Source organism: Camelina sativa, chromosome 7, assembly GCF_030686135.1.
Source record: "Camelina sativa cultivar CO46 ecotype springtype chromosome 7, ASM3068613v1".
Lineage (NCBI taxonomy): Eukaryota > Viridiplantae > Streptophyta > Magnoliopsida > Brassicales > Brassicaceae > Camelina > Camelina sativa.
Genome location: NC_141886.1, coordinates 28056777 through 28084496, shown reverse-complemented (window position 1 = coordinate 28084496; position 27720 = coordinate 28056777). Strand labels below are relative to the sequence as shown.

Below are 27720 nucleotides of genomic sequence, written 5' to 3'. Positions count from 1 at the left end.
AATTGAAAAGTGCTATATTTCAGTTTTTTTTTTTTAATTTCTCTCATTTAAAATATGTATTTTATAGTAAATTTCAGATATTTCAAATACTCAAGTCACCATATCCATTGTTTTGTCCGAAATGGACCTACCTAAACGTAAACATCTGATAAAAGGAAGAAGAGTCAAACTAGTTAGCCTTTGGGGTCGAAACTCGAAATGAATTTTGGTTCATTCAGCTTCCAGCGGATAAAAGCAAAACGACAGGTAAAGTTAATTCAAACGTTAATTTCATTTTCAAGTGAAAAGCAAGTTACTGAACCAAAACGGAGCCACGTCGAACTATATCTCGACACCTCACCAAAAACGACACGACGTGTTCACTTTAGCCACCATGCAAGATTCCTTTTTCTGTTTTCCCTCAAAATTCTCACTTTACTACTTACTCACAAAAAAAGATTCCTCGGATCATCATCAGAAACAATGGCTATGGCTATACGCGCGCTTCGTTACCAGTTACCGTCTCCTCCGAGATCTCTGGTTACTACTAGACGCGAATCATCGCAACCTGTTAAGCAGATTCAGATCCAGCAACGACCTAGAGGAGGCGATTTGGCCGAGAACGGTAAGATCGTTCTTCAACCGAGGCTCTGCACGTTGAGATCTTATGGATCTGATATGGTCGTCGCTAAAAAAGACGGCGGAGATGGTGGTGGAGCAGGATCAGGATCTGAGGTTGAGTTAGCATCAGCTTCTCCGTTTTTTGAGACGCTTACTGATTACATTGAGAGTTCGAAGAAGAGTCAAGACTTTGAAACCATCTCTGGAAGACTCGCCATGGTACCGTATATATAAAAACCCTATTAAACCCTTAAATTCGAAAACTCTCGAATTCGATTTTAACTCGTAAATTTACTCTGTTTTCAGATTGTGTTTGCGGTGACGGTGACGGAGGAGGTTGTTACGGGGAACTCTCTGTTTAAGAAACTTGACGTGGAAGGATTGAGTGAAGCTATTGGAGCTGGTCTTGGAGCTATGGGATGCGCTGCGATTTTCGCGTGGCTGACGATTTCTCGGAACAGAGTGGGACGGATCTTTACTGTGAGCTGCAACTCCTTCATTGACTCGTTGGTTGATCAGATCGTCGATGGGTTGTTCTACGACACTAAGCCTAGTGATTGGTCTGATGATCTTTGAATTTAATAAGTTCATAAGTACCACTCTAAATGTATAATGTTTCTACGTCTATAATACAGTAGTAGTACTATATATATATATATATAGTCTTGAAGATGATATTGTGAAAGTCTGTAACTTTTGTGTCTATAAGATATATATATATATATATATATATATATATATATAGATAAGTATGGAATTTTCTCTGATTCAGTTTAGTGTTCAAATTGGATCGATCAAAAGAGAAAAAAAGAGATTGTTTACTGTATTTGGAGAAACAAGAGAGCTGTGTCTATGAAGCCGTCTCAATGGTTTGAATGCATTCAAGAACAGTTGCATTGTTGGACATTGCAGCCATTAGAGCTTCATGGATGGTCTTGTTGTTCTTTAGAAGAGATGCAGAGTAGAGAACCTGCATAGCAAAAACAAAAGATTCATGAATGCTTTAGAAAGAAACATGTATGCAAGATGAAAGTCTGGTTTTTGTTAGAGAGAAAACTTACGGCCCATCTTGTTAAATTTTGCTGCTGCGCGTTGTTGATTTTGGGTTGGCTTCTGTTTATGAATCTCTGTAGGAAACAAGAAAAAAAGCTGTAATAACTAAATGGTTGTGAACTTGTGAGTGTTGAAGTGAGTGATTAGATATTGAGAACTAGATGACCTGAAGAGAGAACAGATCTGCAGATTGACCAATTACTTTGTCATACTTCAGACCCTCAGCGGCAAGTCCAGCCATTGCAACAGCCGCCAACCTAAGAAATTGAGAGAGTTGAGATTTGATGTTTCTCTCATTTTTGACATTAATGAAACTCTACCTGTCAAGCTCCTTTGAGTCAAGCTGGCCACTGTATATTAGTTTAGCTAGCCTCTCGTCGATGAGATTGACGTGTTCTTTACCGATGTCTAACGAGTATCCGAGGATTGGAAGTCCGATTAAGTAAGCCACTGGAAGTTGCAGGTTTTAAAACATGAGAACATTGCATCTTTAGAACCCAAAGGTTTAAACTTTTCAAGGGTACCTAAGAAGTGGGCTGCTTCATGTGCAGCAATTCGTTCTTTATAATCAGGAAAGAAAGTAGAAAACCCGGAAATCGCAGCTTGTAGAAGCCTACAAACAAAACACCAAAAGATATCAAATCTGTATCTAAGAGTACATTATGTTGATGAAAACCGTGCAAAATATGCCATGATCAAGTTCTTTTCTTACCCTGGTGAAACGCTTCCCACAGCTAAAACTACCAACGAAATGCTCCCAACTAAGTAAGGCACAAAGAATCCCCAGTCCTGTCCAAGATTCAACAGTTATACATTTGTCTAAGATACATATAGAACCTACCTAACACAAACTACAGAACGCGACATAATACTGCAAAACATATTCCGTGCAGATGATTCCAACAAGGTTGCAACACCAGAGAATATAGAGATTTTTGAAAGTTTACCCCGGGAAGTTGACCGGCGAGTACAGCTATGAACCCGGTTGTTCCGACTACTGTGAAAAGAAAAGCCGCCTGCATTACTCAAACTCAATTAAAATAATCATTAAGATACACTGTAACCTGAAATACTCTCTTGAATTCAATTCTTTCTAAAGATAAAGAGTAAACATTCTAATAACAAGACAGAACCTTACATCGTTCCTGACACTAGGGATAGCCAAAGTTTCTGCATTCTTGATTCCGAGAGTTGTCAGCTCCCGCAGCGATGTCTGATACAAAAAAAAGACACATCACTTCTTCACTCCTACAGTCCTACTTACTAAGCGTTTAACAAAGGGTAAGAGTAGTAAGCTTAGATAGAGAGATCGATATACACCGTACGGCGCGAAAGGTAAGGCTGAGAGCTCCATTTCTTAGCCCAACCTTGTTCACTCAATTTATCGAGAGCTTCCTTTACACCATTACTATCTTTCTGCAGCCAAACATGAACCCAATTTTCAGCAGAGTTCATCGAATCAAAAGTAAAGCTTGTGGTAATTTACAGATATGGACCTTGTTAATGGCGGACTCGAGAGTACTAAAATCAAACCCGGAGGAAGCAGTAGGAGAAGAAGGCGAAACCGCTGCTTGAGTCGATGGGTTTCGTTGCCGGAAACTAGAATGCCGGTGAAACGAGGCAATCGGAGTACTCCCCAGCAAAGTAAAAGCTACTGAATTCATATTTCTTTCAAACAAATCTCACGAAAAATTCGATTTTTAACAAACCCCAGAATCAGATAATGCTTCATTCATCGTCTTCTTCTTCTGTCTCTTCTCCTAATTGAAAACGTCGGGGACGAAGGGAAGACGAGTAAGCGCGTGGCGTCTTTCAAACCACCGGACCATCATGCTTTCCGCCACGTCAGCACTTCTAGATAACGGCAAATGTATATCGGTTTATTAATTCCGGTTTACTTTCTAAATTCATGATTAAATCAAACCGAACCGAATAATGCGAATTATTTTTTTCTCTCTTTATAGAGAAGAAAACAAAAACTGATCACGTCGGATCCATGGCGGCTACAACGAGCGCCGGCGACGAACAAACGGAAACGCAAACGGAAATGCCGGCGCAATTGATTCCGTTGTTACCAGACGACGTAGCTCTGAATTGCCTTGCTCGCGTTCCTAGATGTCACCATCCAATCCTCTCACTAGTCTCCAAGACTTTCCGATCTCTCCCAACATCGTCTTTGCTCTACGCCACGAGATCTCTCGTCGGAGCTGCTGAAAACATCCTCTACGTCGCAATCCGTCTACCTCCTGAATCCGGTGCTTGTTGGTTCACTCTCCTCCATCGAACCTTATCTAACTCAACTAATTCGAGTCTGCTTCTTCCAATCCCGTCTTGTCCTTCGCCGTCTCTCGTTGGATCAGCTTACGTCGTTGTGGGTTCGGAGATTTACGTTATCGGTGGATCTATCAGAGACGTGCCTTCTTCGAGCGTGTGGGTTCTCGATTGTAGATTTCATACTTGGCGACGAGTCTGTAATATGAGGGTAGGTCGTGAGTTTGCAGCAGCTGGTGTAATTGATGGGAAGATTTATGTGATTGGAGGATGTGTTGTTGATAACTGGGCTCGATCGATTAATTGGGCTGAGATGTTTGATATAAAGACTCAAACTTGGGAGCCAGTGGCTAGTCCAGGTATGGAGGTACGTGAGAAATGGATGCACGCAAGTGCTGTAATGGAAGGGAAGGTTTACGCAATGGCTGATAGGAACGGTGTTGTTTACGAGCCTAAAGAAAATAAATGGGGTATGCCAGAAAAGAGGCTTGATTTGGGATGGAGAGGAAGAGCTTGTGTGATTGATAACATTTTGTATTGCTATGATTACTTGGGGAAGATTAGAGGGTATGTTCCAAAAGAAAGGGTTTGGAGAGAGCTGAAAGGTGTGGAATCACTTCCGAAGTTTCTTTGTGGTGCTACAATGGCGAATCGTGGTGGGAAGCTTGTGGTTTTGTGGGAAGGTAAAGCGGGTAGTGGCGGTTCTAGGAGAATGGATATTTGGTGTGCAGAGATTGATGTTGAAAGGCGCGGAGAAGGGGAGATTTGGGGGAAGATTGACTGGTCTGGTACTGTTCTTACGGTTCCTAATGAATCTGCCATTGTGAATTGCTTGGCAGCTACAGTTTGATGATGATGCATACATGTTTAACGTCTCTGAATCAACATCATCTACCATGCTTTATCGCACAGGCTTGCTTTGATTCAGGGTGATTAGTTTGGTTATGTTTGTCTGTGAGTAGCTATCATTGTGATTAGCATAGTGTTTTACTACACTGCTTCGCCCGAAATGGTAAACCAACAAAGAATTTACCTTGGCCTGAGAGTCCCTGAGCTTACATGAAACAACTTACCGATGTATTGAAGTTCATAAATTTGCTTCTGAACTTTTGAGGGTTAAATCAACCCTCTTCTGCAGGTTTTTGTTCATTTCTTTTGTTGTATCTATGAGAAAGCTACTTTCAGATTTGAATAATACCAGTGAAAACTGTGCTCGTACACTTTGCTTGTTCCTGGCTCATCTTAACAAAACGAATACGGCTACTTTTTATTTATTTTGTTCAAGGAAAATGATAGTAAAACAACAGGAGCATTATTAAGTTTGTATATACACATATTGCATCTTCTTTAAACAAAGCATTGTTCCAGTCAAAATTAGGCTTTGTGTAAGCTCCAATGACCCAGAACCAGTAAGGCAGTAACTAGAGGTCTTCTTTGTCTCTGAACTTGCTCAATGGCCTGGTGATTGCTTCGTTGAGAGATAAAGGAAGAGATAGAGAACTGGAGGCTGGGAAATTAGAGGTCGCCGTCAGGGATCTCCATAGTTTCTTCATTCTTTAGAAAGCTCAGAACTTGCTCAAAGGCCTGGTGACGAGTGATTTGTTATGTTGAGTATGATTTGAACAGTTTACTGATGAAGTAACAGAGAAAGGACCTGACTTACCTCGATGGCAATTTCAGTTGGTGTGAGATCTGAGACATCTTTATAGCCACGCTTGGCTGCAATATCTGATGATTGGAGTACAAAGAAGAAAAGCCAAATTACTAGCAGAAGTTGCATGAGTGTAAATAGCAGAAGATTGAACAAATAGCAAATGGATGGAGGAGCTATACTTTCTAACGACACTCTGGCATTTGCATTTGTGTATGCTTCACTGCGCTCATCCCAAATAGTTGAAAGACGCTTCAAAGCCTACATGTAAATCACGTACCCAAGGAGAAAAAGAAAAAAAAGATGAATGCTTTGTCATGAATCCAAAGCATATGAATGTAGAACAGTCGAACCAGTACCACTGTGTATGCATCTCCTGATTCATCATGTAACAATGGTCGTGAATTAGTTCCAACGGCAGCAATTCTATGGGCTAAGGCTTCTAGAGGCACATCTAACCAAATGCTGATTCCTTTATGCATATACTTCCTGATAATACCATTCATTACCAAATATATCTAACAGAGACTTTAGTTTCATATGTATTTAACAGAGACTTTAGTTTCATATGTATTTACTTTGGAAAGGATGAAGGGAACACACCAGTTAATGGGTCTTATAACTGCACCTCCACCAGTGGAAACAACAACTTGATACATCGAAGAGAGTTTCTTTAGTGCATCGGTCTACAAAGACAGAAATAATTTTAGCTCGCAATACATTATAATGAATCACACTTAACAAAGAGTAGACCAGAAGAAGAGCTTGAAACAAGAACCACAAAACTAACCTCCTTTTCTCTAAACAAACTCTCTCCATGATGCTCAAATATCTCTGCCACAGAAGTTCCATTCATCGCCTCCTCAATCAAAGTGTCGCTGACACATCCAGAAAACTTATAGAAGGTTACACATCTAGGATATATGGATATATTCATAACCAACATCAAATCAGAGGACGAAAATTCCAGGAGACTTCCGTTGAGGTTTTTAAACATATTTGGCTTTTCTTAGCATATACCTACCAGTCAAGGAAGGAATAACCAAGAGCTTTGGACATTAACTTTCCCATGGTTGTTTTCCCAGAACCCATCATGCCTGAGTTCATCAGAAAATCATCAAATTACAAACGCGTATCATAAAGTAAACATATGAAACCAAAGAGCAGACAAAGACACTAACCAACAAGGTACATAGCTCGTCCATTCAAATACGGTTTAACCTCTTCTGCTTTTCTCTGCAAAGCTCAGGTATCTAGTGAGATATTATAGAAAGACAAATAAATCTAACCCATTTCACTAGAGATGATAGTATTATTACTTGCCTTGAGAATTAGATCCTCATCAAATGGATAGACACTTCCGGCCTCCAACAATGCTACAAAATCCAAGAAATCAAATCAGATTCCCTTAATCAAATACTAAAACCTATGGAAAATGTAAATGCTTTTACAAACAACCTGAAGAGTTATCAGCAGAACATGAAACCTCTGAAGACAACGATCTGTTTCTTCTTTCAGGTTGCAAATGAGCGAAAGCAAGACCCCTGAACCTTTTCTCTTCCTTAGCTCGTTGAGGATACCGCAATGAACCACGAGGCAGCTTCCTCTCAAACTCTCTCCAATCAATCCATGATGGGTACTGAAACCTTTGAGCAATAGCTGCTTCCATCTCAGACAATTTTCACTACACAAACTATTCAAAACCCCTGCAAAGCAATCATAACTAGATTCAGCTCTTTTCTTTGTCTTTTTTTTTTGCTACTAACAAAACCTAAAAGACAAGAATTTGGCCATAATTACAAAACTCTACCAAGATTGTAGTCTACACATCATACCCTGAGCGCCAGAAATCGAAAAGTCGATAACTTTTGTCAAACTTCAGAACAAAAATTCAAACTTTACCCACTTCCTTGACAGGATTGACGATATGAGGATTTTTAAAAGCGATGGCAAAAATATAGAATAATCATTCAGAAAAAGTTTAAAATATATCACCCAGTTTCCAACCTGAAAAATTCGTAACTTTCTAGAAAATTATACTAATGATTATCCAAATCAATTTGAGGAAGAAAATTAAAAAATTGACACTTTTAACATATAAAAAACATAACTGAATTAGCGCTAACAAACTCCATTAAAGATAACAAGAATGCAACCTGCAGAATCAAGAAGTATGAACAAATTAACAAGAAAAAAAAAAGAGGGGTTCACCTGAATTTTGCTCCCGCCGACGGATGAGGAGGCGACTTTTTTTTTTCTCAGTTTTAAGGTTTTTTATTTTATTTAAGTAAGGGACTAATCCATTTTGGTTGGTCTGGTAAATTAATAGAGAGAGAACACATAAAGGGGGTTGGTGAAGCTGTGGAACAGTGATGGCCTTTAAGCATGTCATTAGTCGTTTTGACCATTTATAAAAACACACACTTGACACTTCTTAATCATTTTTTTCTTCTATTTATGTTAACTAAGCCCAAACATATAACTAAATGTGGATTGTTACTTGTTAGAAAGAGTGTTGGTATTTGCACAAAAAAAAAAAAAAAGAGTGTTGGTAAAATTCATAAGAAGAAGAGAAAAAAAAATCCATAGCAAGTTTATTAGTTGTAGCCTTGTAGGTTATGAAAATCCATTATAAGTATATGATGACAAATGTTAGTTAGCATTATGTCATAACATCCGATCCTCTAATACTAATCACAAACATACAAAGATTTGATGGCAAAGAAAACATAATAAAAAAAGTTTCATTATGCCTTAAAGAATTAGAAGAGATTGGTGGCTATGAAGGTTTGTTTATACGCACTATATATGAAAGTTGGTGGTCGATGTTTGATGTTTCCCTCTCCAATGTAGGTTTGTGGCACTCTCTCTGTTTCTCACCTGTTTTTTGGTATTTGTCCGTACAGATTAATCTTTTCACTTTTTTTTTGTTGTTGTAAAAATCTACTATATATTTTCATTACAAGACAGTCAATACTATTACAATATTGGATGAGACTTATTTTTATGCATGCCCATACTGAAGTCTTCAACTGTTCATCATATATATCTTTTTTTTTTAATGTACATTTTCTTAAGGATAATTAATAATATTACTGTGTGAGATACAAAAGTAACAAGGTAAGTTTTGTTGAAATCAGGTTTGTGATAAATATGAGGATTTAAGTGGTGGAGTTTAGTAGGTGGAAACTGGAAACCTAAAAATGAATGAAAGAAATTACCTCTGAGATTTTAAACCGAACCGAACCAAACCGATATTTTTTGTGTTCGATTCGGTTTCGGTTATGGTGGTTGAATCAATCGGTATAATTTTTTTTCCAAAAAACCGAAATATTTCGGTTCGGTTTTCAGTTAACCGAATTATATATATATATATATATATATATATATTTAAAAAAAATTATTTTTTTAAAAAATTTTTAAGGAAAAAATCTAGTAAAACCGAAATTTATACCTAAAATAACCGAATCACCCGGAAAAATCGAAACCGAAAAATCCAATTTTTCATGTTTTTAATCAAATTTCGGTTAATTTCGGTTTTGAAATTTTAAAATCAAATTAACCGAAAAACTGAAATAACCAAACCGAAATATATTTCGGTTTAATTCGGTAAGATTTTCAAAACTCAAAAAAACCAAAAAACGGAAATAACCGAACCGAATTCACCAAAATAACCGAAGTCGAGGGCTAAAAGAAATGATTGATTTCTAAGGTAAAAAATCTAAGGATGTGCGGGCGAGAATATGGCCACTTAGAGGCAAGAGCATGCAAGTATCCAACCAAGAACCAAAACCTAACATCATTTGATAATTACACTCATAGAAAAATTAATATTTTTGTATCCAACCAATAACCAAAACCTAACATCATTTAATACTGTAATTACACTTTATAGAAAAAATAATATTTTTGGTGCTAATTTATTTATGTAAATAGTAATATTAGAACTATTTATCCCCTTAAGATCTTCGGATCTCCATCAACCTGGGAAGATATTTTGATTGAACTCTATATCTATTACCATATACTCTACCAGCCGGATGCTTAAAATATCATATACAAAACCCCCACCTACTTATGAGTCAGTAGGTATTCAATCGTTTTCTTGTCTCTAAATCTTGTTACCATTATTGGTTTGAGTCTTGTTTGAAACTGTAATGGTTCATTTTCAAAGAAAACTTTAAGCTCACGCGTACATGTTTACATTATGACTCATGTCTTAAACAATATGTGATACAATTTCACTTCTTCCAATGCATTTCTTGTTGATTTGCTAAGCTTGTGTCCTCCTGCACGGTAACAATCACAAAGACTACTCGCAATAATCTTTTTGCAAGTACTTGATGACTACTAGTCAACTACACGAAACTTAACACAATGTTTTCTACGTTTTCTTTTTAATCACTGACAAAGTGACCATTTACTCTTCCTAATAACAAGTGTAATTATTCTCGGTTGATTTGAAGGTTTTTTGTAGGTTTAGCCACTCTTAGCTTAAACTCTCGTACTTACTTAAAAGTTGTTCTTACATCCATCTTACATATTTATACTAATGTCAAAATAATAACCTAATTCACTTAAGTTTACTACTGTACTTTGCCTTAAACAAAACCAACGGACCCTAGAACTCATTTGGGTCTTACACAACTTCTGGCCCAACTGGCCTTTCTTCTTTCTTTGGTGAGACAACACCACGACTCTTCTCTTCCCTTGTGACTTCTCTTGTACTCGGTGACTCTACTACTTCTTCCTCATTCTTTGATCTCCTCTGCGACTTGTTCTTCTCATATTTAATTCTTTGTGAAGTATTAATCAAAGATGAGATTCCAACATGATTGACTTGACTTATGAATTTTACAAAACTTGTGAAAAACAGAACCCAATACCCGTGACTTTGATCCCTAGCTATTTATCTTGTAGCTTTGTATTGTCTATACATGAAAATTCTTATTAGCATGTTAATCTAAGAGCCATAGTTAAAGAGTTTGAACCATCACTATCCTTCAAAAGTATAAACACATATATAAACAGGTTTGTTTCTTCTCAGATTCACAAATTCATAGTCCCATTTACCAAATTTAGACGGCACGAAACCGTAGACATGTTCCTCTATCGGTGTCAAGACTCGTGAGCATTATTAATAAAACAGTTCGTGACAAACTCATTTCCATCCAATGGCCAAGGAGATTCATTGGTATGATGACCTTCTAAAGACCTGGTTTGATACGCGGGAGCTAGGTTGTACCTCTATGCTTCATTTTTTCTTTCCATTTGCTTCATTTTTCAAATTCTCATCATTCTTAAACATTTTATAATATTTATATTGATTGTTAAAGTTTAACATGAAGAGAAGAAAAAAGAAATACTATATTAAAATATATAAATAAAAAGTCAATGCTATGAAATTTAGGTTATGAATAGTTGAGGGGTTTTAATTTTAAATGGTTTTTAGATTATAAATCTTTATTTATATTATTTTTAGTAGTAGATTTTAAGTTTTGGTAAAAATATATATATATATATATATATATATATATATTTGAATTTTTGGTTGAATTTTGTTCTATTTACAAAAAGAGAAGTATCGTAAAAAAATTCCTAATTAAATGGATTCTAACTGTTATTTTTTTGATATTTGTATAAAAAGCTAAAAATTGTTTTTTTGTTTAAAGAATCTATTTAGTATAAAATTTCGGAATTTTGTGTGTAGTAATATTAAGTGTTTGGTAGTGATTAAACGTGTACCTTTTAACTCGACGACACCCGTCAAAAGATTTTTGCCCTTTTAGTTGAAAAGGGCACCACCTCTACTCATATTTAAAAACATAAGATCTATTGATATTTATGGAAACTGAGACACAAAACCAAGTCACAAACTAAGACAAGGGTTTTTCAAAATAAAACTTTTTTATTAGACAATCTATTTAATAAACTTACAAGTTTCACTCAATCAATTATCTAATCTCTCATGTTCATAGATCTATACACAATCCAAAAACCTCTCAAAACAAATCCCTTAGTCCCCTTAAGTGTTATGCTTTCCTACAAGAAACCATATAACCTTAATGTCTAAGAATTCTATTGCTCTTTTTGTGTTAATCTCTACAAAGGCTTAGCCCCCTATTTATACACAATAGGCAATGACCATAAAAGCTTAAATTCTTATTCTAATCCTAATAGGAATTGCCAAATCTCTTTGCAAATTTATTTTTCTTTTATTGAATAGAAAAGTCTTCTTCATGACAGTTGCAGTCTCTGTTGCAATTGTATTCTCTAATGCAGAATTAGGATTTTCTACACATTCACGTTCTGTTGTAGTTTCAGAGCCAGTTTCAGGTTTCTTATTTTGCTTGAGAATAATTCCAATGATTCCTTCTCTTTTCTTAACATTTTGTAGATCGCTCCAGGTTTCTGTCATATGACGTGAACTCTTATCATCAATAATCTGATGTTCCTTCCTCTTACACATACTTGATGCCATCTGATACAGATCAGATTTCTTTACCCAGATTTGATTACGAAATCCGTTCCACAAAAAATTTTCTTGATGTTTGAGTCTACTTACTCTTTCTTTGAATCTGTAGCAATATGCTTTTATGTGCCCATTCTTCCCACAAAAATAACAACCAATATGTTTGGTTGTATTACTACCAGATTTGTATTGATTTGGTAGAGAAACACCTTCTGCTACAAACTTGATCTGCCCTGTTTGAAATCCTTCTTTTCCAGTATATTCCATACCTCTGTTAGATTTTCCTGTTCTAGTAGAGATTATATGCTTGTCCTTCATTAATGTTACACATTCATGACTGATTTTCTTTGTATCCCTCAATTCAATCTGCAGTGACTTAATAAGTGCATCAGACGACGCTTCTCTTTCAATAAGATCTGATTTTCCTTTCCAATTTTAATCAGTGTTTCACGCACCTCCTTGTAACATTATGTAAGTTCATCTACTTGTTCCCCTTCAGATTCAGATTCTGAAACTTCCTCTCCTTCAGTAAATGTAGCGACTCCCAAGAATGCACCAAGCTTATTTAGTTATATTCCATTATCATTATCTTCCTTTGAATCATCTTCAACTCTCAGTTTAGATTTTTTTTTTCTAAGTTTCCGATCATTACCACATTCTAGCTGAGTATGTCCAATACCTTTGCACGTAAAACATATAATTTCTCTTCTTTTGATTGTGGGACAATTATTCTTATAATGTCCATATCCTCTGCACTCATGACATTGAATGTATGTCTTCTTGACAGCTTCACCTTTCTCTGGATTATTTTTGATCAAGCTGAACCTCCTCTGACCTAGTTCTTGTTCTGCTTCTTTCAACACTCGACTAAATTTTTGGGCCAGCAAACCAATCGAATCTTCTTCTTCTACTTTGTGATTCTCTCTTTCAAGAGCAAAAATGTCTCGTCTATTCGCACCTTCCAGTTCCATCTAATGAGCTTGAAGCATACCAACAACTTCTCCAAAACTAAGATTTTCCGTGTTATGAGACACACTCAAAGCAGTCTTGTACGCCATGAACCTTGTAGGCAGACATCTTAGAAAATTTTTCACCAATTTCTTGTCTTTATATTTTTTTTCCCAAGAGTCAATGCTTCCTGAGCTAAAGAACTTATCTTGGAACTAAAATCAGATATTGACTCATAGCTTTCCATCTTTAGATTTTCAAATCTTGAAGCTAACATGTCTTTCCTTATATTTTTCACCTTAGTGGTTCCTTCAAAGTGAGTTTGCAAGATATCCCATGCTTCTTTTGCTGTTTCACATCCCTGAATCAGTTCAAACTGATTTCTTCCAACATTATTGTGAATAGCGGAGAGTGCTCTGGCGTTTTATTTTGATTTCGTCAATTCGTCGTTAGTCCAGTCCTTCTATGGCTTAGCAACTTCCACTCATGATTCATCCTTGATTTTTGGTTCTTCCCACTTTTCCAATATGGTTTTCCAAGCATATACATCAATGCCTCCTATAACCGCATTCATCTTTGATTTCCAAAAACCATAGTTTCCATCACCTAATATTAATCTTGAACCGAACTCAAGTCCATGATAGCTCTCCATCTTCTCCACATGATCTCACCTTTATGTAATCTCACAAGTGCCGCTCTGATACCAATTGAAAACGCAAGAGCTATTGATATGTATGGAAACTGAGACACAAAACCGAGTCACAAACTAAGACAATGGTTCTTCAAAATAAAACTCTTTATTAGACAATCTGTTTAGTAAACTTACAAGTTTCACTCAGTCACTTATCTAATCTCTCATGTTCATGGATCTATACACAATCTAAGAACCTCTCAAGACAAACCTCTTAGTCCCCTTAACCGTTATGCTTTCCTACAAGAAACCACATAACCTTAATGTCTAAGAATTCTATTGCTCTTTTTGTGCTAACCTCTACAAAGGCTTAGCCCCCTATTTATACACAATAGGTAGTGGCCATACAAGCTTAAATTCCTATTCTAATCCTAATAGGAATTGCCAAATCTCTTTGCAAATTTCCAAAATATATGTGTCTTTCATTGTTTATATACATTCTTCAACTCCACTGCACTCATTTTTTTTATTTGTCTTTCTATATGGGTATCTAATGGCAGACCAAACAGAGATTATGTGTACATATATATAGCATAATAAAACTGATGCTAGGAGCCTGTTCCGAGCCAACCGTTGTTGCCTGCGGAATAGGAAAGTCTTCTTCATGTTTCCTTTTCTACTAAAAATGAATCTCTTCATGCTTCTAGACTCTTCTCCAACCTTCTAGTCTTCATAACCTTCCTGGTTTAAATATTAATCGCCTTAGCTGATTTCCTTATTTCAGCTCCACGTTATCTGCTTCGTTGAACTACTTCTTGTTGTACTCTGAACTATTGCATCGACTGCATCAACATCTTCATCTTCATCTTCATCTTCATCTATGCCTTTCATAATTGTCTTTTTCTTTCTCTTTCCCCCAACAATTTTTTTTCTTCTGATTTCTTTCTCTTCTTGGTTAAGTCTTTTGTGAGAGGGAAGTCAAATCGACGCCTCTCTCGTTCGTATCACCACCATGGAAACACATATAACAAGGAAGAAGAAGATCTTTGATGATCTGACCACATGCAGAGGAACCTCTGTTCAGATTCCGTTTGATCTCATCCCGAAGATAGAGGGTTATCTGTTAAAATCCTAGCTAGGTTCATGTGCGTATCAAAAGAATACGCATCCCTCGTTCGCAACTGAGACTTCATGAATCATACTTGATCAAGTCCTCGACTCGTCCGCAAAGCCTAATCTTCACCTTTGAAGGGGAGTATTCCGGGAATCACTTTTTTCTTTTCACTGCCTCATCCCCCAGATCAAGGTGAATCATCATCATCTGTACCAACTTACCTTGTGAAAGGCCGTGCTCTACCATACTTAACCATTTCTCCCTCTGCTCACAGTTTGTTTATGTTGTAGTGAACACCTCCTTCTGGGTTTGACGCTCTCCAATCTTCTATAAATACCTGTTATATATATTTAACTATAACTTTATATGGAAAGTTATTAATAGTAGTTTTTTGAGTACATTGTGCTGCTTATATATGGATCTGTAAATTTAGCAAACCATCTCAATTTCGAGTGAGCTAACCAATTTTGAATTGGTAACAAAGTTATCTTTTAAACTATGACCTACATAATATTCTGTTTTTGGCGATTCAACTGGTTTTTATAAGCCGGTGAGAAAAAGTAGCATCCAGAGTAGTATTGATTGACTTTTCATTTCTTTTGAATAACTAATTAAGAAGTTTCGGGCAGTTGACCTTCTTATAACCTCATGATATATAACCCTAACACTAGACGATGATTTGTGCCTTTTCTTATAAGATCGTTAGTTAGGTTATGATCCCATCGATGGTGATTACAAACTGTTGTTTATGACAAAAAAAAATGATCGTTTAGCTCAGGATCTTTGAGTCTTGACATTGGAGAATGGGAATAGGTGGAGAACCATTAAATATTGTCCTCTTCACTCTCCTGAATCTCTTGATATATGCATCACAACATCAATGGTGTGTTATACTACAAAGCTCGACACAGATCAAACTGTCATGACTCATAAGTTTTGATGTTATGTCTGAAAAGTTTGATATTAAAAAACTACCAAATACTGCAAGGTACACAAAGTTAACAAGCTACAAGGGAAAGCTTGATATCATGTACTCATAGACCATCTAGTTGCGTAATTTATTTGTGGGTTTTAGTGGACGCTGAGAAAAATGAATGGTTAAAGGTGAGTTTCCATTTTGCGGTGTGGGAATATTGTATAGAATTTTCAAGTTTTATTGTCTCACAAATGCAGGTGAGTTTGTTTTGGCACCAGAAAAAAACATTTCATGAACCACCATTTTGTGTTCTCTATTATTTTGTATTTTTGTGTTAGTTATAAGTGACACAAAGTAATTTTACATCACTCTGTCACATGGATATTGCTTTTCTGCCCTCAGCTACCAAGTCCTTGGCGTAACTCCAACTCCGGATTGGTTTGGACATGGATGGTGCAATACATGCTCAGTCACATGGGTAATGTTCTTATCCATCTTAATCTATAATTTTAATTTGGTGGAAAAAGAATCAAAAACATCCCTAAATCTGTCATATATGGCAGAAGAAGAATGATAGCCTAGCTAGGTGTCACCGAAAAGGGCATCACTCAATTTTCTCACTTAAAACTCAGATTGATGAGGATGTGGTGCCTTGAAGTTTTCCTACGATGTCTATCCTACACATCATAGGCTAAAGTTTTTCTACAGTGTTGTAGTCAAACGCAAGTACCCCATTAACTATTGTTTTGATTCTTTTGATTTTATTTCATATTTAGATTTCTTTTTCCATACAAATTTATATTTCTTACCATGTAAATATTTATTTTTGTTGAATAATAAGGTTCACATTCCAAAAAAAGATTATGTAAAAGTAATCTCATTTGCATTTTATAGTGTCATGGAATTAATTAATTATTAAAACAGATTTGAATGTCAATTTTAAAAAAGAAGACCAAAACCAGGGCTATTTCATTTTTCATATCTTCTATGCCCACCAGAAAATAAGCTTTTGCCACTGAGAGCAATCGACACCGTACGTTCTGTCATGGAGGCACATGGAGCTAAAAAGAAGAAGAACTCCGATGATCTGAGAACAATCAGAGACAGCTCACATACGATATCAATTCCAGCTGATGTCATTCCAGAGATATTCAAAGGATTGCCTGTTAAAAGCCTAGCAAGGTTTGTTTGCGTATCGAAAGAATGTGCATCCTTCATTCGCAACCAAGATTTCGTGAAAACGTATTTGATAAAATCCTCGGATAGCCCGCAAAGTCTCATCTTTACATTTGAAGGAAAGTGTTCCGGGAAGCATTTTTTCTTTTCATCGCTTCAGTCCCAAGATCGAGGTGAATCAATATCATCTTCTCTAGCTGTTTACCATATGAAATGCCATTTCCGACCGTACACAACTTTTGCACCTTCTGTTAACGGCTTGATTTGTTACGGACCTCCGTGGAAACTCATGGTATACAATCCTAGCACTAGATGGTCCATTACTTTGCCTAAGATTGAGTCTATGAGGATAGATATATATCATTTCTTGGGTTATGATCCCATCGGTGGTGATTACAAAGTGTTGTGTATGACTAAAGGAGACCCTGTTGGTTGGCGATTTGGTTTAGCTCAAGAGCTTCGGCTTCTGACATTGGGGAAGGATAAATCATGGAGGATGATTGAAGATTTTCCTCTTCACTTTCTTGATTTTCATGAGTCTCCTGATATATGTATCCATGGTGTTTTGTATTATCGGGCTTTGCTCAACGAAGATGGTACAGTGAAGCATTCATGAGTTTTGATGTTAGAACGGAAAAATTTGATCTTATCAAAGCACCAGAGTTACTTGAATACCATTTATCTTTTCCAAAGCTGACATGCTACGAGGGGAAGCTTGCATTCGTGTTCTCTATATAAATATATGTGCAAAGGATAATCTTATTACAATAAGAGGAAGAACTATATATACAAGGAGATGTACTACTAGGGCTTTGCACTAAGAGTAATTACCTAATCTACTTTACATATATAGTTGATTGAGAGAAATCATGAGAATATACGATTGATACAATCAATGATATGATTGATCCTTAATATCCCCCTCAAGATGGAGGGGCTTTGTGTAACTCCAATCTTGTTGGTTAGCGTAGTGAACACCGGGCGAGTAAGCGGTTTAGTCAATGCGTCAGCTAATTGATCCTTTGTTGAAACGTGAACAACCCGCAAGACACCCGCTTGAACTTGATTTCGAATAAAGTGATAATCTAAAGCTAGATGCTTCATCCTTGTGTGGAAAACGGGATTAGCACATAAGTACGTGGGTGCCGTTGTCACAATAAATAGTGGGTGCCGTTGGCAGAACCAGACCAAGCTCTTGGAGAAGGGAGCAAATCCAACGAAGTTCTGCAGATGTGTTCGCAACCGACCGATATTCTGCTTCGGTGGAGGATCTTGCAACCCCTCTTTGCTTCTTTGAGGACCATGAAATGGGATTATGACCGAGGTAGACAACATATGCATTGGTGGATACATAATCATCGGTATCACCGGCCCAGTCAGCATCGGAATATGCATGAAGAGAGAGACGATTTCGACACTGGAGAAAGATACCATGCGTTGACGTCCCGCACAAGTACCATAGTAGTCTCTTTACCGCCTGCCAATGAGTAGTCGTGGGAGCATGCATATAGAGGGATAGTCGATTTACAGCGAAGGATATGTCCGGACGGGTGAAAGAAAGATATTGGAGGCTCCCAACTACACTCTTGTACTCGGTTGGATCAGATAAGCGAGTACCAACATGAAGAGAGAGTTTTGGTGTTGATGTCATTGGCGTAGCAACCGGTTTTGCAGAGAGCATGTTGGTGCGATCGAGTAAGTCGAGGATATACTTACGCTGATTCAAATGCAACCCAGCATAAGAACGTCTTGCTTCAATGCCTAGAAAATAGGATAAATCTTCATGGTCTTTGACAGAGAATCGAGTGGCTAAGGCAGAGAGAGTCTGATGAAGCAAGTCATTGCTATTTCCTGTAACAATAATATCATCTACATACACCAACATGTAGACAATCTGATGACCATGTCTCAAAATAAAGAGAGACGTATCCGCTACAGAATTAACAAAACCAACACTAAGGAGATAGTTCCGGAGTTCAGTGTACCATGCTCTAGGAGCCTGTTTCAGGCCGTAAATCGCTTTGCGCAGTTTGCAGACATAGTGAGGACGGTCATTATCAATGAAACCAGGGGGTTGAGACATGTATACCTCTTCTTTTAGGGTGCCCTGAAGAAACGCATTGTTGACATCAAGCTGACGAATCGGCCAACCACAACCCACAGCGACGCCAAGAACAACCCGAATCGTTGTAGTTTTGATGACAGGACTGAAAGTTTCCTCATAATCTAGTCCTTGCTTCTGAGTGTACCCTTTAGCCACAAGTCTGGCCTTGTATCGACTCACAGAACCATCACTGTTATATTTTGTTGTAAAGATCCAGCGACAACCAACGATTGTGACGGAAGGAGGTGGTGGAGGGACCAAGTCCCATGTATGATTGCGGAGCTGAGCATTGATCTCATTTGTGGACGCACGCCTCCACTTCTCATGGCGCAGAGCCTGGCGAGCTGTTCGTGGTTCAGAATCATCAGCATTGCGAGCCTGTGCGAGAAAATTATATTTGGGATTAGGCTTAGAGATCCCACGCTTGGAACGAGTCGCCATGGAATGATTATTTATCGGTTCCGGTGAAGGGGTCGGAGCCACCGGAGCAGAGATTGTAGAAGCTTGCGAGGACAAAGAAGAGTCAGTGGCGGTGTCAGATGAGTGTGCCGGAGTCGGAGAAGCAGACAACGGAGACGATGAGTCGGGAGAGACGGATAAGGTTGTTGATGGGCTTGGAGTTTTGTTTGGAGTGGAAGAGGATAAGTGGGACGGGAAATCATGATGGGCTTGGTCATGTGTTTGGGTATTATGGATTAAATTTTGAGCGGAGGTAGAGGGCTGGATCGTGGGCTGCGATCCATTTTGAGTTGGAGCAGTGGGCTCAGCGGAAGACGTAGAAGAAGTCGAGGAAGAAGAGTCAGAGATCGGAGTACGTACCTTAGATGGCGTTACCGGCGGAGAAGACGTAGTAGACAGAGACGTCGTCGACGGAGTGCGTGAGGACGCTGGAGATTGAGAAGGTGATGGTGAAACAGCCAAAGGTGATGACGGAGATGGTGAGGCAGACGATGGCGGAGACGGGGGGTGAAGAACCGTGCCGGGGAAAAACGAATGTATGAGTGGAGACGGAGAGGACAAGTGAGAAGTAGTACCCGCAGGTGGTGGTGAAGACGGTGAGATTGACACAACAAACGGGAAATCAGTCTCAAGGAATTGAACATGGCGTGAAGTATAGATTCGTCCAGTTGCAAGATCCAGGCAATAATAACCACTCTGTGTTTGCGAGTAGCCCAGGAACACACACCGCTTGGACCGATTATCCAATTTATGAGCAGCATATGGTCGAAGCCAAGGGAAGCAAGCACAGCCGAACACACGAAGCTTGAGATAATTGGGCTTGACACCAAAGAGGCGTTGATAGGGGGAGACGTTGTCGATGGTCGGTGTTGGAAGACGATTGATGAGATAAACAGCTGCGGAGAAAGCATACGACCAGTACTTGAGAGGCATAGAGGCGTGAGATAGAAGTGTTAAACCAGTTTCGACGATATGCCGATGTTTGCGTTCGGAGAGGCCGTTATGCTCAGGAGTGTGTGGAGGTGTCGTAAGATGAGCAATACCATGAGAGGACAAGAAACCACGTAGTGCAATGTATTCGCCGCCATTGTCAGAATATAAGGTTTGGATTTTGTTTGAGAAATGGTTTTCTACAAGTGTTTTGAAAGTGATGAAGATTGAGTGAACTTGTGATTTATTTTTCAGGGGATAATACCATGTATATCTGGTGAAGTGATCCACAAATATCACATAGTATTTGAAATCATCAATGGAGAGGAGGGGGAGGTCCACACATCTGAGAAAATATATTGAAGTGGTTTTGTTGAGACAATAGAGGTTGTAGAAAAAGGGAGCTTGTGTGTTTTATTAAGCAGACAATCCGAACAAGAAATAGAGTGAGATGAAGAGGACAAAGGAAGAGAAAAGTTGGAAACAACAGATTTCAAAGTCGATGAAGAGGGGTGACCGAGACGAGCATGCCATGATAGGAGTGTGGTACGAGGACTGGGAGCGGCATAGAGTGCAGCAACGTGAGGTGCAGACATCGGCCACTCATACAATTCATTATTAGTCCTGCCTTGGAGCAATAGGACCCCGGTGCGCAGATCCTTCACCTGAAAGGAAGCAGGAAAGAATGTAACAGAGACTTGATTAGAGTTACATAGACGATATACCGAAATGAGTTTCTTGTGAATGTTGGGAACACACAACACATTTGTTAACGTAAGAGGTTTAGAAAGAGAAGGTAAAAGTATTGAACCAGTGTGAGTTATTGGTAGGCCTGTTCCATCACCAATCATCACATCATCATTACCAGTGTAAGGTTGATGCATAGAGAGATTCTGAAGATCAGAGGTAAGGTGATGAGTTGCACCACTGTCTAGTAACCAGGGATCGGTGTTGTGAGGAGATCGAACAGCGAGATTAGCCCGTGGTTGCCATGGCGTGAAAGGGCTGCTTGGAGAGGAGCCAGTGGAGGAGAGCCGGTTCAGCAGTTGGGAACAGAACTTCGCAGAGTGACCTTGCACACCACAGTACTGACAGCGCCCCTGATACGACCGTGAACCACGTTGATCAGACCTGTTGTGAGACTGATTGTTGTTGTTGTTGTGGGAGCGTTGGCGATTGTGATTGTTGTTGTTGTTATTGTTGTTGTTGTTGTTGTTGTGAAAAGGACCGGAGCGAGAGGTGCCGGAGGAGCGATGAGAAGCAACATTCACCGTGATTGGAAGCAACGAGAGAGGCGCAGTAGAGGAGGACAAGAGCTTGGCCTCACGATTGAGTAAACGTTCGTGGATGTAAACCAGGGTTGGAGGAGTGTCCCTGCTTTCAATCTGATCGATGATGGGACGGTATTCCTCCGGAAGTCCGTCAAGAACATGTTCGATCTGTTCTTCAGAATCCATAGGCTTGCCTAGATTGGCAAGTGTATCAAACCGGGTAGTCAGACCCTGCATATAGTCATCAATGGTACGGTCACCTTTCTTCCAAACACGGAGTTGATCCCGGATTTGTTGGATATGACCACGACTTGGTTTGCCGTAGGTAGCAGCAAGAGTAGCCCAGATCTCTTCGGATGTGGTGGTACGAGAAAGTAGAGGTTGAACATTGAGGGAGATGGCGTCAAGAAGAGCGCTATACAGAAGCTTATCTTGCCGTTGCCACTGAATGTGAGCAGGGTTGGGAGACTCGACACCATCAGCGGTATTTGTTGCAGGAGGAAGAGGAGTGGTGCCGTCAAGGTAACCCACAAGACCGTGACCATCAACAAGAGCACGAACTTGAAGCTTCCACATGAGGTAATTGGTTGCGGAGAGCTTCGTAACATTGGTCATATTAATGTTGAACAGACCAGTGTTGTTGACGGTAACATTGTCGGAGATGATTGGAAGTGTAGACATGATATCACACGCAGAAAACAGGGAAAAGAAAAGAATGGAGAGAAAAAAAAAAAAAAAAAAAAAACAATTTAGATATCGTAACCTGCTCTGATACCATATAAATATATGTGCAAAGGATAATCTTATTACAATAAGAGGAAGAACTATATATACAAGGAGATGTACTACTAGGGCTTTGCACTAAGAGTAATTACCTAATCTACTTTACATATATAGTTGATTGAGAGAAATCATGAGAATATACGATTGATACAATCAATGATATGATTGATCCTTAATACTCTAAACTTCATATCTATATATATAGCATTGACTTGTGGGTTCTAGAAGATGCTGCGACACATGAATGGTCGATGCAGTCTTATTCTTTTCCTATACTAAATGGCGAGCCGTCTTGCTATAGTTTCAATCCCTTCTTTGTTGTTGGTGAAGGTGAGACTGTTTTGGTCCTTGAAACTGTATGCACCATTTTATGTTTTGCTATACAATAGATGCAAGACTTATTATTATTTTTTTTTTTTCATTTCTATTGTGCCAATGACGCAGGAGAGTTGGTATTGGCACCAGCATTTGTGGAGAGAGGACCATTTGATGTTCTCTATTATGATACAAAGAAAAATAGAGTGAGAAGACTCCTCATAGAAGGAATCACAGGAAGGGAGGATCCACTTTGGAATAAAGATCCATATCATCGCATAATCTCGGTCATCCCTGGTCATGCTAATAATCTCATGTTTCTCTAAAGAGTGCTGGCTCTTATTACATATCTCCATTGATATGTTTGTTCTTCAGCTGCAGTTGTGTTAATTACTTGGAGGATTCATGATCTTTTGTTAGTTTGTTTGTGTTTGAAGACTATTCGTTTGTGTTCATACTCTCGGTTTTCTCATTGTTTTGCGTAGTTGCTGTAGAGAGATTATGAATTTATACTTTATTAATCTTATGAGAGAGTTCATATTTACACAAAACTTAGAAGATCTCTAAACTATAGATACGAGTATATGGTTACAAAATATTGATAGATATACATTACAACTATATTTATACTAAATAGATACGACGAGTGTATCACTGTCTCATCTTCTTTAATTCTGCGATTTTTTCTTTTCATAATTCGTAATCTCTTAATTCTCCCACTTGATAGAGAGATTAAGATTTGGAAAAGATACGTTTTAGAAAATTGTGAGTTTTAATTTGATAAAAAAGACAGAAAAATTTGGAACTGTCATAAAGAAACACGTAAATAACTCATACTGTAGAAAGAAGAAATGTTGGTAGTTTTCCCAACTGTAAATCCCAAATTTATTATTACCGCTTATTGTACGAGTCAAATTTCCTACTGGTTTAATTAACGTATTTCAGATAATTAAAAGAAAAGCAAAACGCGAGCCATTAGATATTTCTTCTTCTCTTGGTTAAGAAGATAAGATTTGTGAAGTGAGACCACTCAACACCGTTCGTTGGTATCACCGCCATGGAGAGACAAGAACAAGAAGCGAACAAGAAGATCTCCTACGATATGAGAAGCAGAGACCCGATTCCAGATGATGTCATCGAGGAGATACTCAAAGCATCGATTGTTGAAACCCTAGCGAGGTTTCGCTGCCTATCGACGCAGTATGCATCCATGATTCGCAGCCGAGAGTTCATAAAATCGTACTTGATCAAGTCTTCTACTCGTCCTCTCAGAAACCTCATCTTCACATTCATGGAGATGGAACGTTTGGGAAATCAATTCGTCTTCTCAGCCAGTCAACCTCAAAATGAAGGTGATTCATCTTCTTCAGCAACTTACCATATGAGTAGCCAATATCAGATGCACACTTCTTCTCCTTTTGTTCATGGTTTGATTTGCCATGGACGTCCTTCTAAGATGGAGATATATAACCCTAGCAATAAAAAATCCATTACTTTGCCTAAGATCGATTATGAGAGTTTCCCATATTACATGTACTTGGGTTATGATTCCATCGATGGTGATTACAAAGTGTTGTATATGGTGAAAACTTGAGACTTTCGTGTTTTGACTGTGTGGAAGGACACTTTTTGGAGGAAGATTGAAGATTTTCCTCCCCACACTCATAGTTCTCCGTATTCTCCTGATCTATGTCTCAATGGTGTTTTGTATTATGGAGTTCATCATCTCAGCACCCATGAGAATAATCCCCACCCTGATGATTTGATTCCTGCGATTATGAGTTTTGATGTTAGGTCTGAAAAATTTGATCTCATAAAACTACCAGAGTTACCAGACAATGTCTTGCTTCCAATTCTGACAACCTACGAGGGAAGGTTTGCATTCTTTTGCAATGGAATACATGGTGATTCTAGCATCAGATTGTGGGTTCTAGAGGATGCTGTGAAACATGAATGGTCGAAACACTTATACGTTCCACCTCCATTAGATGGCCATAATTATGATGATTTTATTGCATGTTGTTTTGTTGATGGAGGTAAGCTTTTTTTTTTTTATGGCACTTGAAACATTGATGTTTTTGGTTACAAAAGATGTCATGGCTTAACTTTGACCCCATTCTCCTATGATGCAGGTGAATTTGTTTGGGAACCCATACTGTTTTGTTGTGATCATGAAGAACCATTTTATGTTGTCTATTTTGATATCAATAAAAATGCTGTGAGAAGAGTCGTCATAGAAGGAATATTCACAAAACTGGATGAGGAGACATTGTATATCACACAATTTGTCTTCTCTGGACAGATTGATAATCCCATGTTTCTCTAACTTTGCTCACTCTTATCTCCATTGAAATGTTTGTTCTTAAGTTGGATTTCATGATCATTTTTCTTGTTTTTCTTTTTCTTTTTGGCGTAACTTTGTTTATGTATTTATATATACTCTTGGCATTGTCTCTGGTTTTGCTGAGTGTTGCATCTTTTGAATGTTCGTGTAGCCTCTATGTATTGAACTTATCTATTGCTGCCCTCATCTCATTTAATTTGTAGGCCTCATGTAGTTTTCTTTTTCATCTAAATTGTCTTTCTTATTTGATAGAGAAATTTGGGAAGTTACGTTTAGAAAACTATGAGCTAAAAGTAAGGGGATTCACTTTGTTCATAGAGAGATGAATATTAAAGAGAGGGTAGTCTTATAATAACATTCAAGTCATTATGTAGAATATACATTGTTGAAATAACTTCACATATATAACCTAATACAACATATTAAAATTTTATTTTAAAATATAAAATATACAAATTTCGTATAATATAATTATCTAAAATCATTAACAATATAAAACTTACAAAATAAGTGTCTTTTTTCAAGCCATCATATTTAGCATATGATTTTATTGCATAATGTTTTATCCAAAAAAACATTTAAAAATAATCACATAAATTATATTTTATATAAAAATTATAATATAAATAAAATGAATTAGCACGGGTCTTAATCTAGTTAGTTTATATTGCATCTAGGATTTCTCAAATGATGTTTCATTTATTAATGATATTTCTTACAAAGTTACAAGTTTGATAATATTGTCCTTCTTTGAGTTTATGAGACCAAACATATCTTAGCAACAGTAACTATGAGGCCATGTTTCATGTGAAGGACTATGGAAGATGCTGGCTCGATCTTGTGCCCTTCAACGACATTGATGTCATAATTTCTTATGATCTAAACAGCTACTGTCTTCATCTGCAAGAAAGACAAGTTTTTCCCCAAGCAATTTCTTGGACCGGAATCAAACACGAAGAACATGAAAGAAGGTTCATGTTTTAAGCCTCCATTTCCCTCAGAGATCCATCTCTCAGGTTTGAACTCAGACGTTTCTTCTCCCCACACGGCCTTCATCCTCCCCAACACATAAATAGAGAACATAATCTTCCAATTTGCATCGACTTTGTGTCCACTTGGAAGCACATCTTGCTTTATGGGAAACTTCCGCTCGAACGGGATTGGAGCGTAGAGGCGTAGTGATTCACATAGTGCAGCATGTAAATACACCATCTTGTTTAACTTGTCTGCATCTAAATTCATTCCGTAACTTGGTAGATTTGTGGTTGTTCTCTTGGCGGATCTTGGTCACAGCTTAAGGGTTCTAAGAGAGCAGCCAGAAGAACCAAGTGAGAGTTGTTGCAATGGCGTCTCTTCCAGCAATCATGAAACTCTATATGATGTCTTTGAGGAAGTTATCATCTGTTGGCTTCAAAAGCTCATACTTGGAAGTATCTAGATTCATGTAGACGCTTAATAAATCCACATCATGAGCTTCTTCTCCAATATTGTAGTGACGACGACTTATTATCTCCTCTCTCTTGTCAGATATATACTTTGCACATGACCACAAACCGATGGCCTTGTTAGACATCTTCCATGCTAGTTAGGTTTTTCACCCTCACGCTCATCTCTGTTGAAATGTGACCTACCCGGTCTTTTGTTCTTCCGTTCGAGTTACTAGGAAGGTCTCATGATCCTTGTCTTTGTTATCAACCATTTGTTTATCTTAATCATTGACAATTTATCTTTTGTTTATTTCTGAATTTATACTCTATAAAAATCTCCCATTTGTCTGTCATGCCTAACAGTATTAATTAAAATTATTGATTTAGTTTTTAACATTGATTGTAAATCTAGTCTAAAGTATCTTCTAGAGGTAAGGACATTAAGAGGTATGACTCAAATTCTACATCAAGAACTGCCTAAGTGTTAAGAAGACTCTCGGTGTATGCGAGGGTTTACAAGAAAGCTCAAGGTTGAAGCATGTGAGTTGCACTTGCGCACGGTTTTATGGGTTGTAACAAACTTGAGGAAGTTAGAATTGGTTTAATTGATCTATCACTTGCATCTTTTCTAGGTTAAGCGTGGTTAGTGAGGTTGTTAGATCTGAATCACGAGAGAGAGAAAGAAGAGAGATTGATCCAAAGAGAAAAAGTGAGATTGAGAGCTTTGTAAACTTTTGATTCATCTCAGTTCTAGTGGAGTACCGGAGAGTTTACTCCAGCGAGACGTAGCGTTCCTTGTTTGGGACATGAACTCATTAAACTGTGTGTGTTCTTTGTGTTTGTTCTTGTTTTCTCTTAATTTGTTCTTTCGTTGTGTTTTGCGTTTGATTCTAAGTCCCGGAGAATCGGATTTGATCTTAGAAATCTACATGAATAGTAGTTGTTAAGTCTAGAGCCCAAGTAATTGAGTTGTGGCAAGTAATATAAGTAGTATAAGTCATCGTCGTTATCATCATCATTATCTTCTATACCGCGAGCTCCGCCTTTTAAACCTTGTTTCCGGTGTCTTTCGAATCTCGCCGCCTGTGTCTTTGCTGATTTATCGTCCGTTTCTGGAATAGCCAGACAAAAGACGAATGATGCAAATGGTTGTACAATTTAAAAGATTGAAAGAGCTGAAACAATTATTTGGATTGAAGAAGTTGAAAAAAAATGTTCCACTCATTCAACTTAAAAAGTTGAAAAAATAAACTAA

At 37.9% G+C, this 27720-nt stretch overlaps 4 protein-coding genes and 2 pseudogenes across 9 annotated transcripts; 3 read left to right on the top strand and 3 right to left on the bottom strand.

The window, feature by feature from the left end:
- Window positions 1-23: 23 nt before the first annotated feature.
- LOC104702740 (stress enhanced protein 2, chloroplastic) lies at window positions 24-1371 on the top strand. The gene is made up of 2 exons (XM_010418650.3): window positions 24-819; window positions 907-1371. Exons 1-2 carry the CDS (start codon window positions 199-201, stop codon window positions 1174-1176), a joined length of 891 nt encoding a protein of 296 aa, XP_010416952.2. The 5' UTR covers window positions 24-198; the 3' UTR covers window positions 1177-1371.
- LOC104702741 (uncharacterized) lies at window positions 1349-4152 on the bottom strand. The gene is made up of 10 exons (XM_010418651.3): window positions 3150-4152; window positions 2974-3069; window positions 2792-2866; window positions 2601-2669; window positions 2366-2442; window positions 2178-2266; window positions 1974-2103; window positions 1820-1910; window positions 1662-1727; window positions 1349-1570 (listed from the first exon to the last, which is right to left on the bottom strand). The coding sequence occupies exons 1-10, from the start codon at window positions 3315-3317 to the stop codon at window positions 1451-1453; spliced, it is 981 nt and encodes a 326-aa protein (XP_010416953.2). The 5' UTR covers window positions 3318-4152; the 3' UTR covers window positions 1349-1450.
- LOC104702739 (F-box/kelch-repeat protein SKIP6) lies at window positions 3650-5144 on the top strand. The gene has a single exon (XM_010418649.3). It carries the CDS (start codon window positions 3650-3652, stop codon window positions 4772-4774), a length of 1125 nt encoding a protein of 374 aa, XP_010416951.1. The 3' UTR covers window positions 4775-5144.
- A 22-nt stretch (window positions 5145-5166) lies between these two features.
- On the bottom strand, window positions 5167-7960 carry LOC104702737 (shikimate kinase 1, chloroplastic). 6 transcript variants are annotated; one of them, XR_015562442.1, is made up of 11 exons: window positions 7787-7960; window positions 7034-7281; window positions 6899-6951; window positions 6757-6811; window positions 6600-6672; window positions 6366-6453; window positions 6154-6261; window positions 5935-6064; window positions 5758-5836; window positions 5588-5652; window positions 5167-5508 (listed from the first exon to the last, which is right to left on the bottom strand). XR_015562442.1 is itself a non-coding variant. In XM_010418648.2 (11 exons), exons 2-11 carry the CDS (start codon window positions 7242-7244, stop codon window positions 5440-5442), a joined length of 906 nt encoding a protein of 301 aa, XP_010416950.2. In that variant the 5' UTR covers window positions 7245-7281; window positions 7787-7960; the 3' UTR covers window positions 5167-5439. The 6 variants fall into 6 exon arrangements, 3 of the variants coding, with proteins under 3 accessions (XP_010416950.2, XP_087315702.1, XP_087315703.1); XR_015562444.1 differs by having other exon boundaries at window positions 5935-6093; window positions 6179-6261; XR_015562443.1 differs by lacking the exon at window positions 7787-7960 and adding an exon at window positions 7386-7728.
- An 8739-nt stretch (window positions 7961-16699) lies between these two features.
- On the top strand, window positions 16700-17570 carry LOC104704961 (F-box protein At2g21930 pseudogene; annotated as a pseudogene).
- An 8224-nt stretch (window positions 17571-25794) lies between these two features.
- Window positions 25795-26611, bottom strand: LOC147941789 (alkane hydroxylase MAH1 pseudogene; annotated as a pseudogene).
- Between the last annotated feature and the right edge of the window lie 1109 nt (window positions 26612-27720).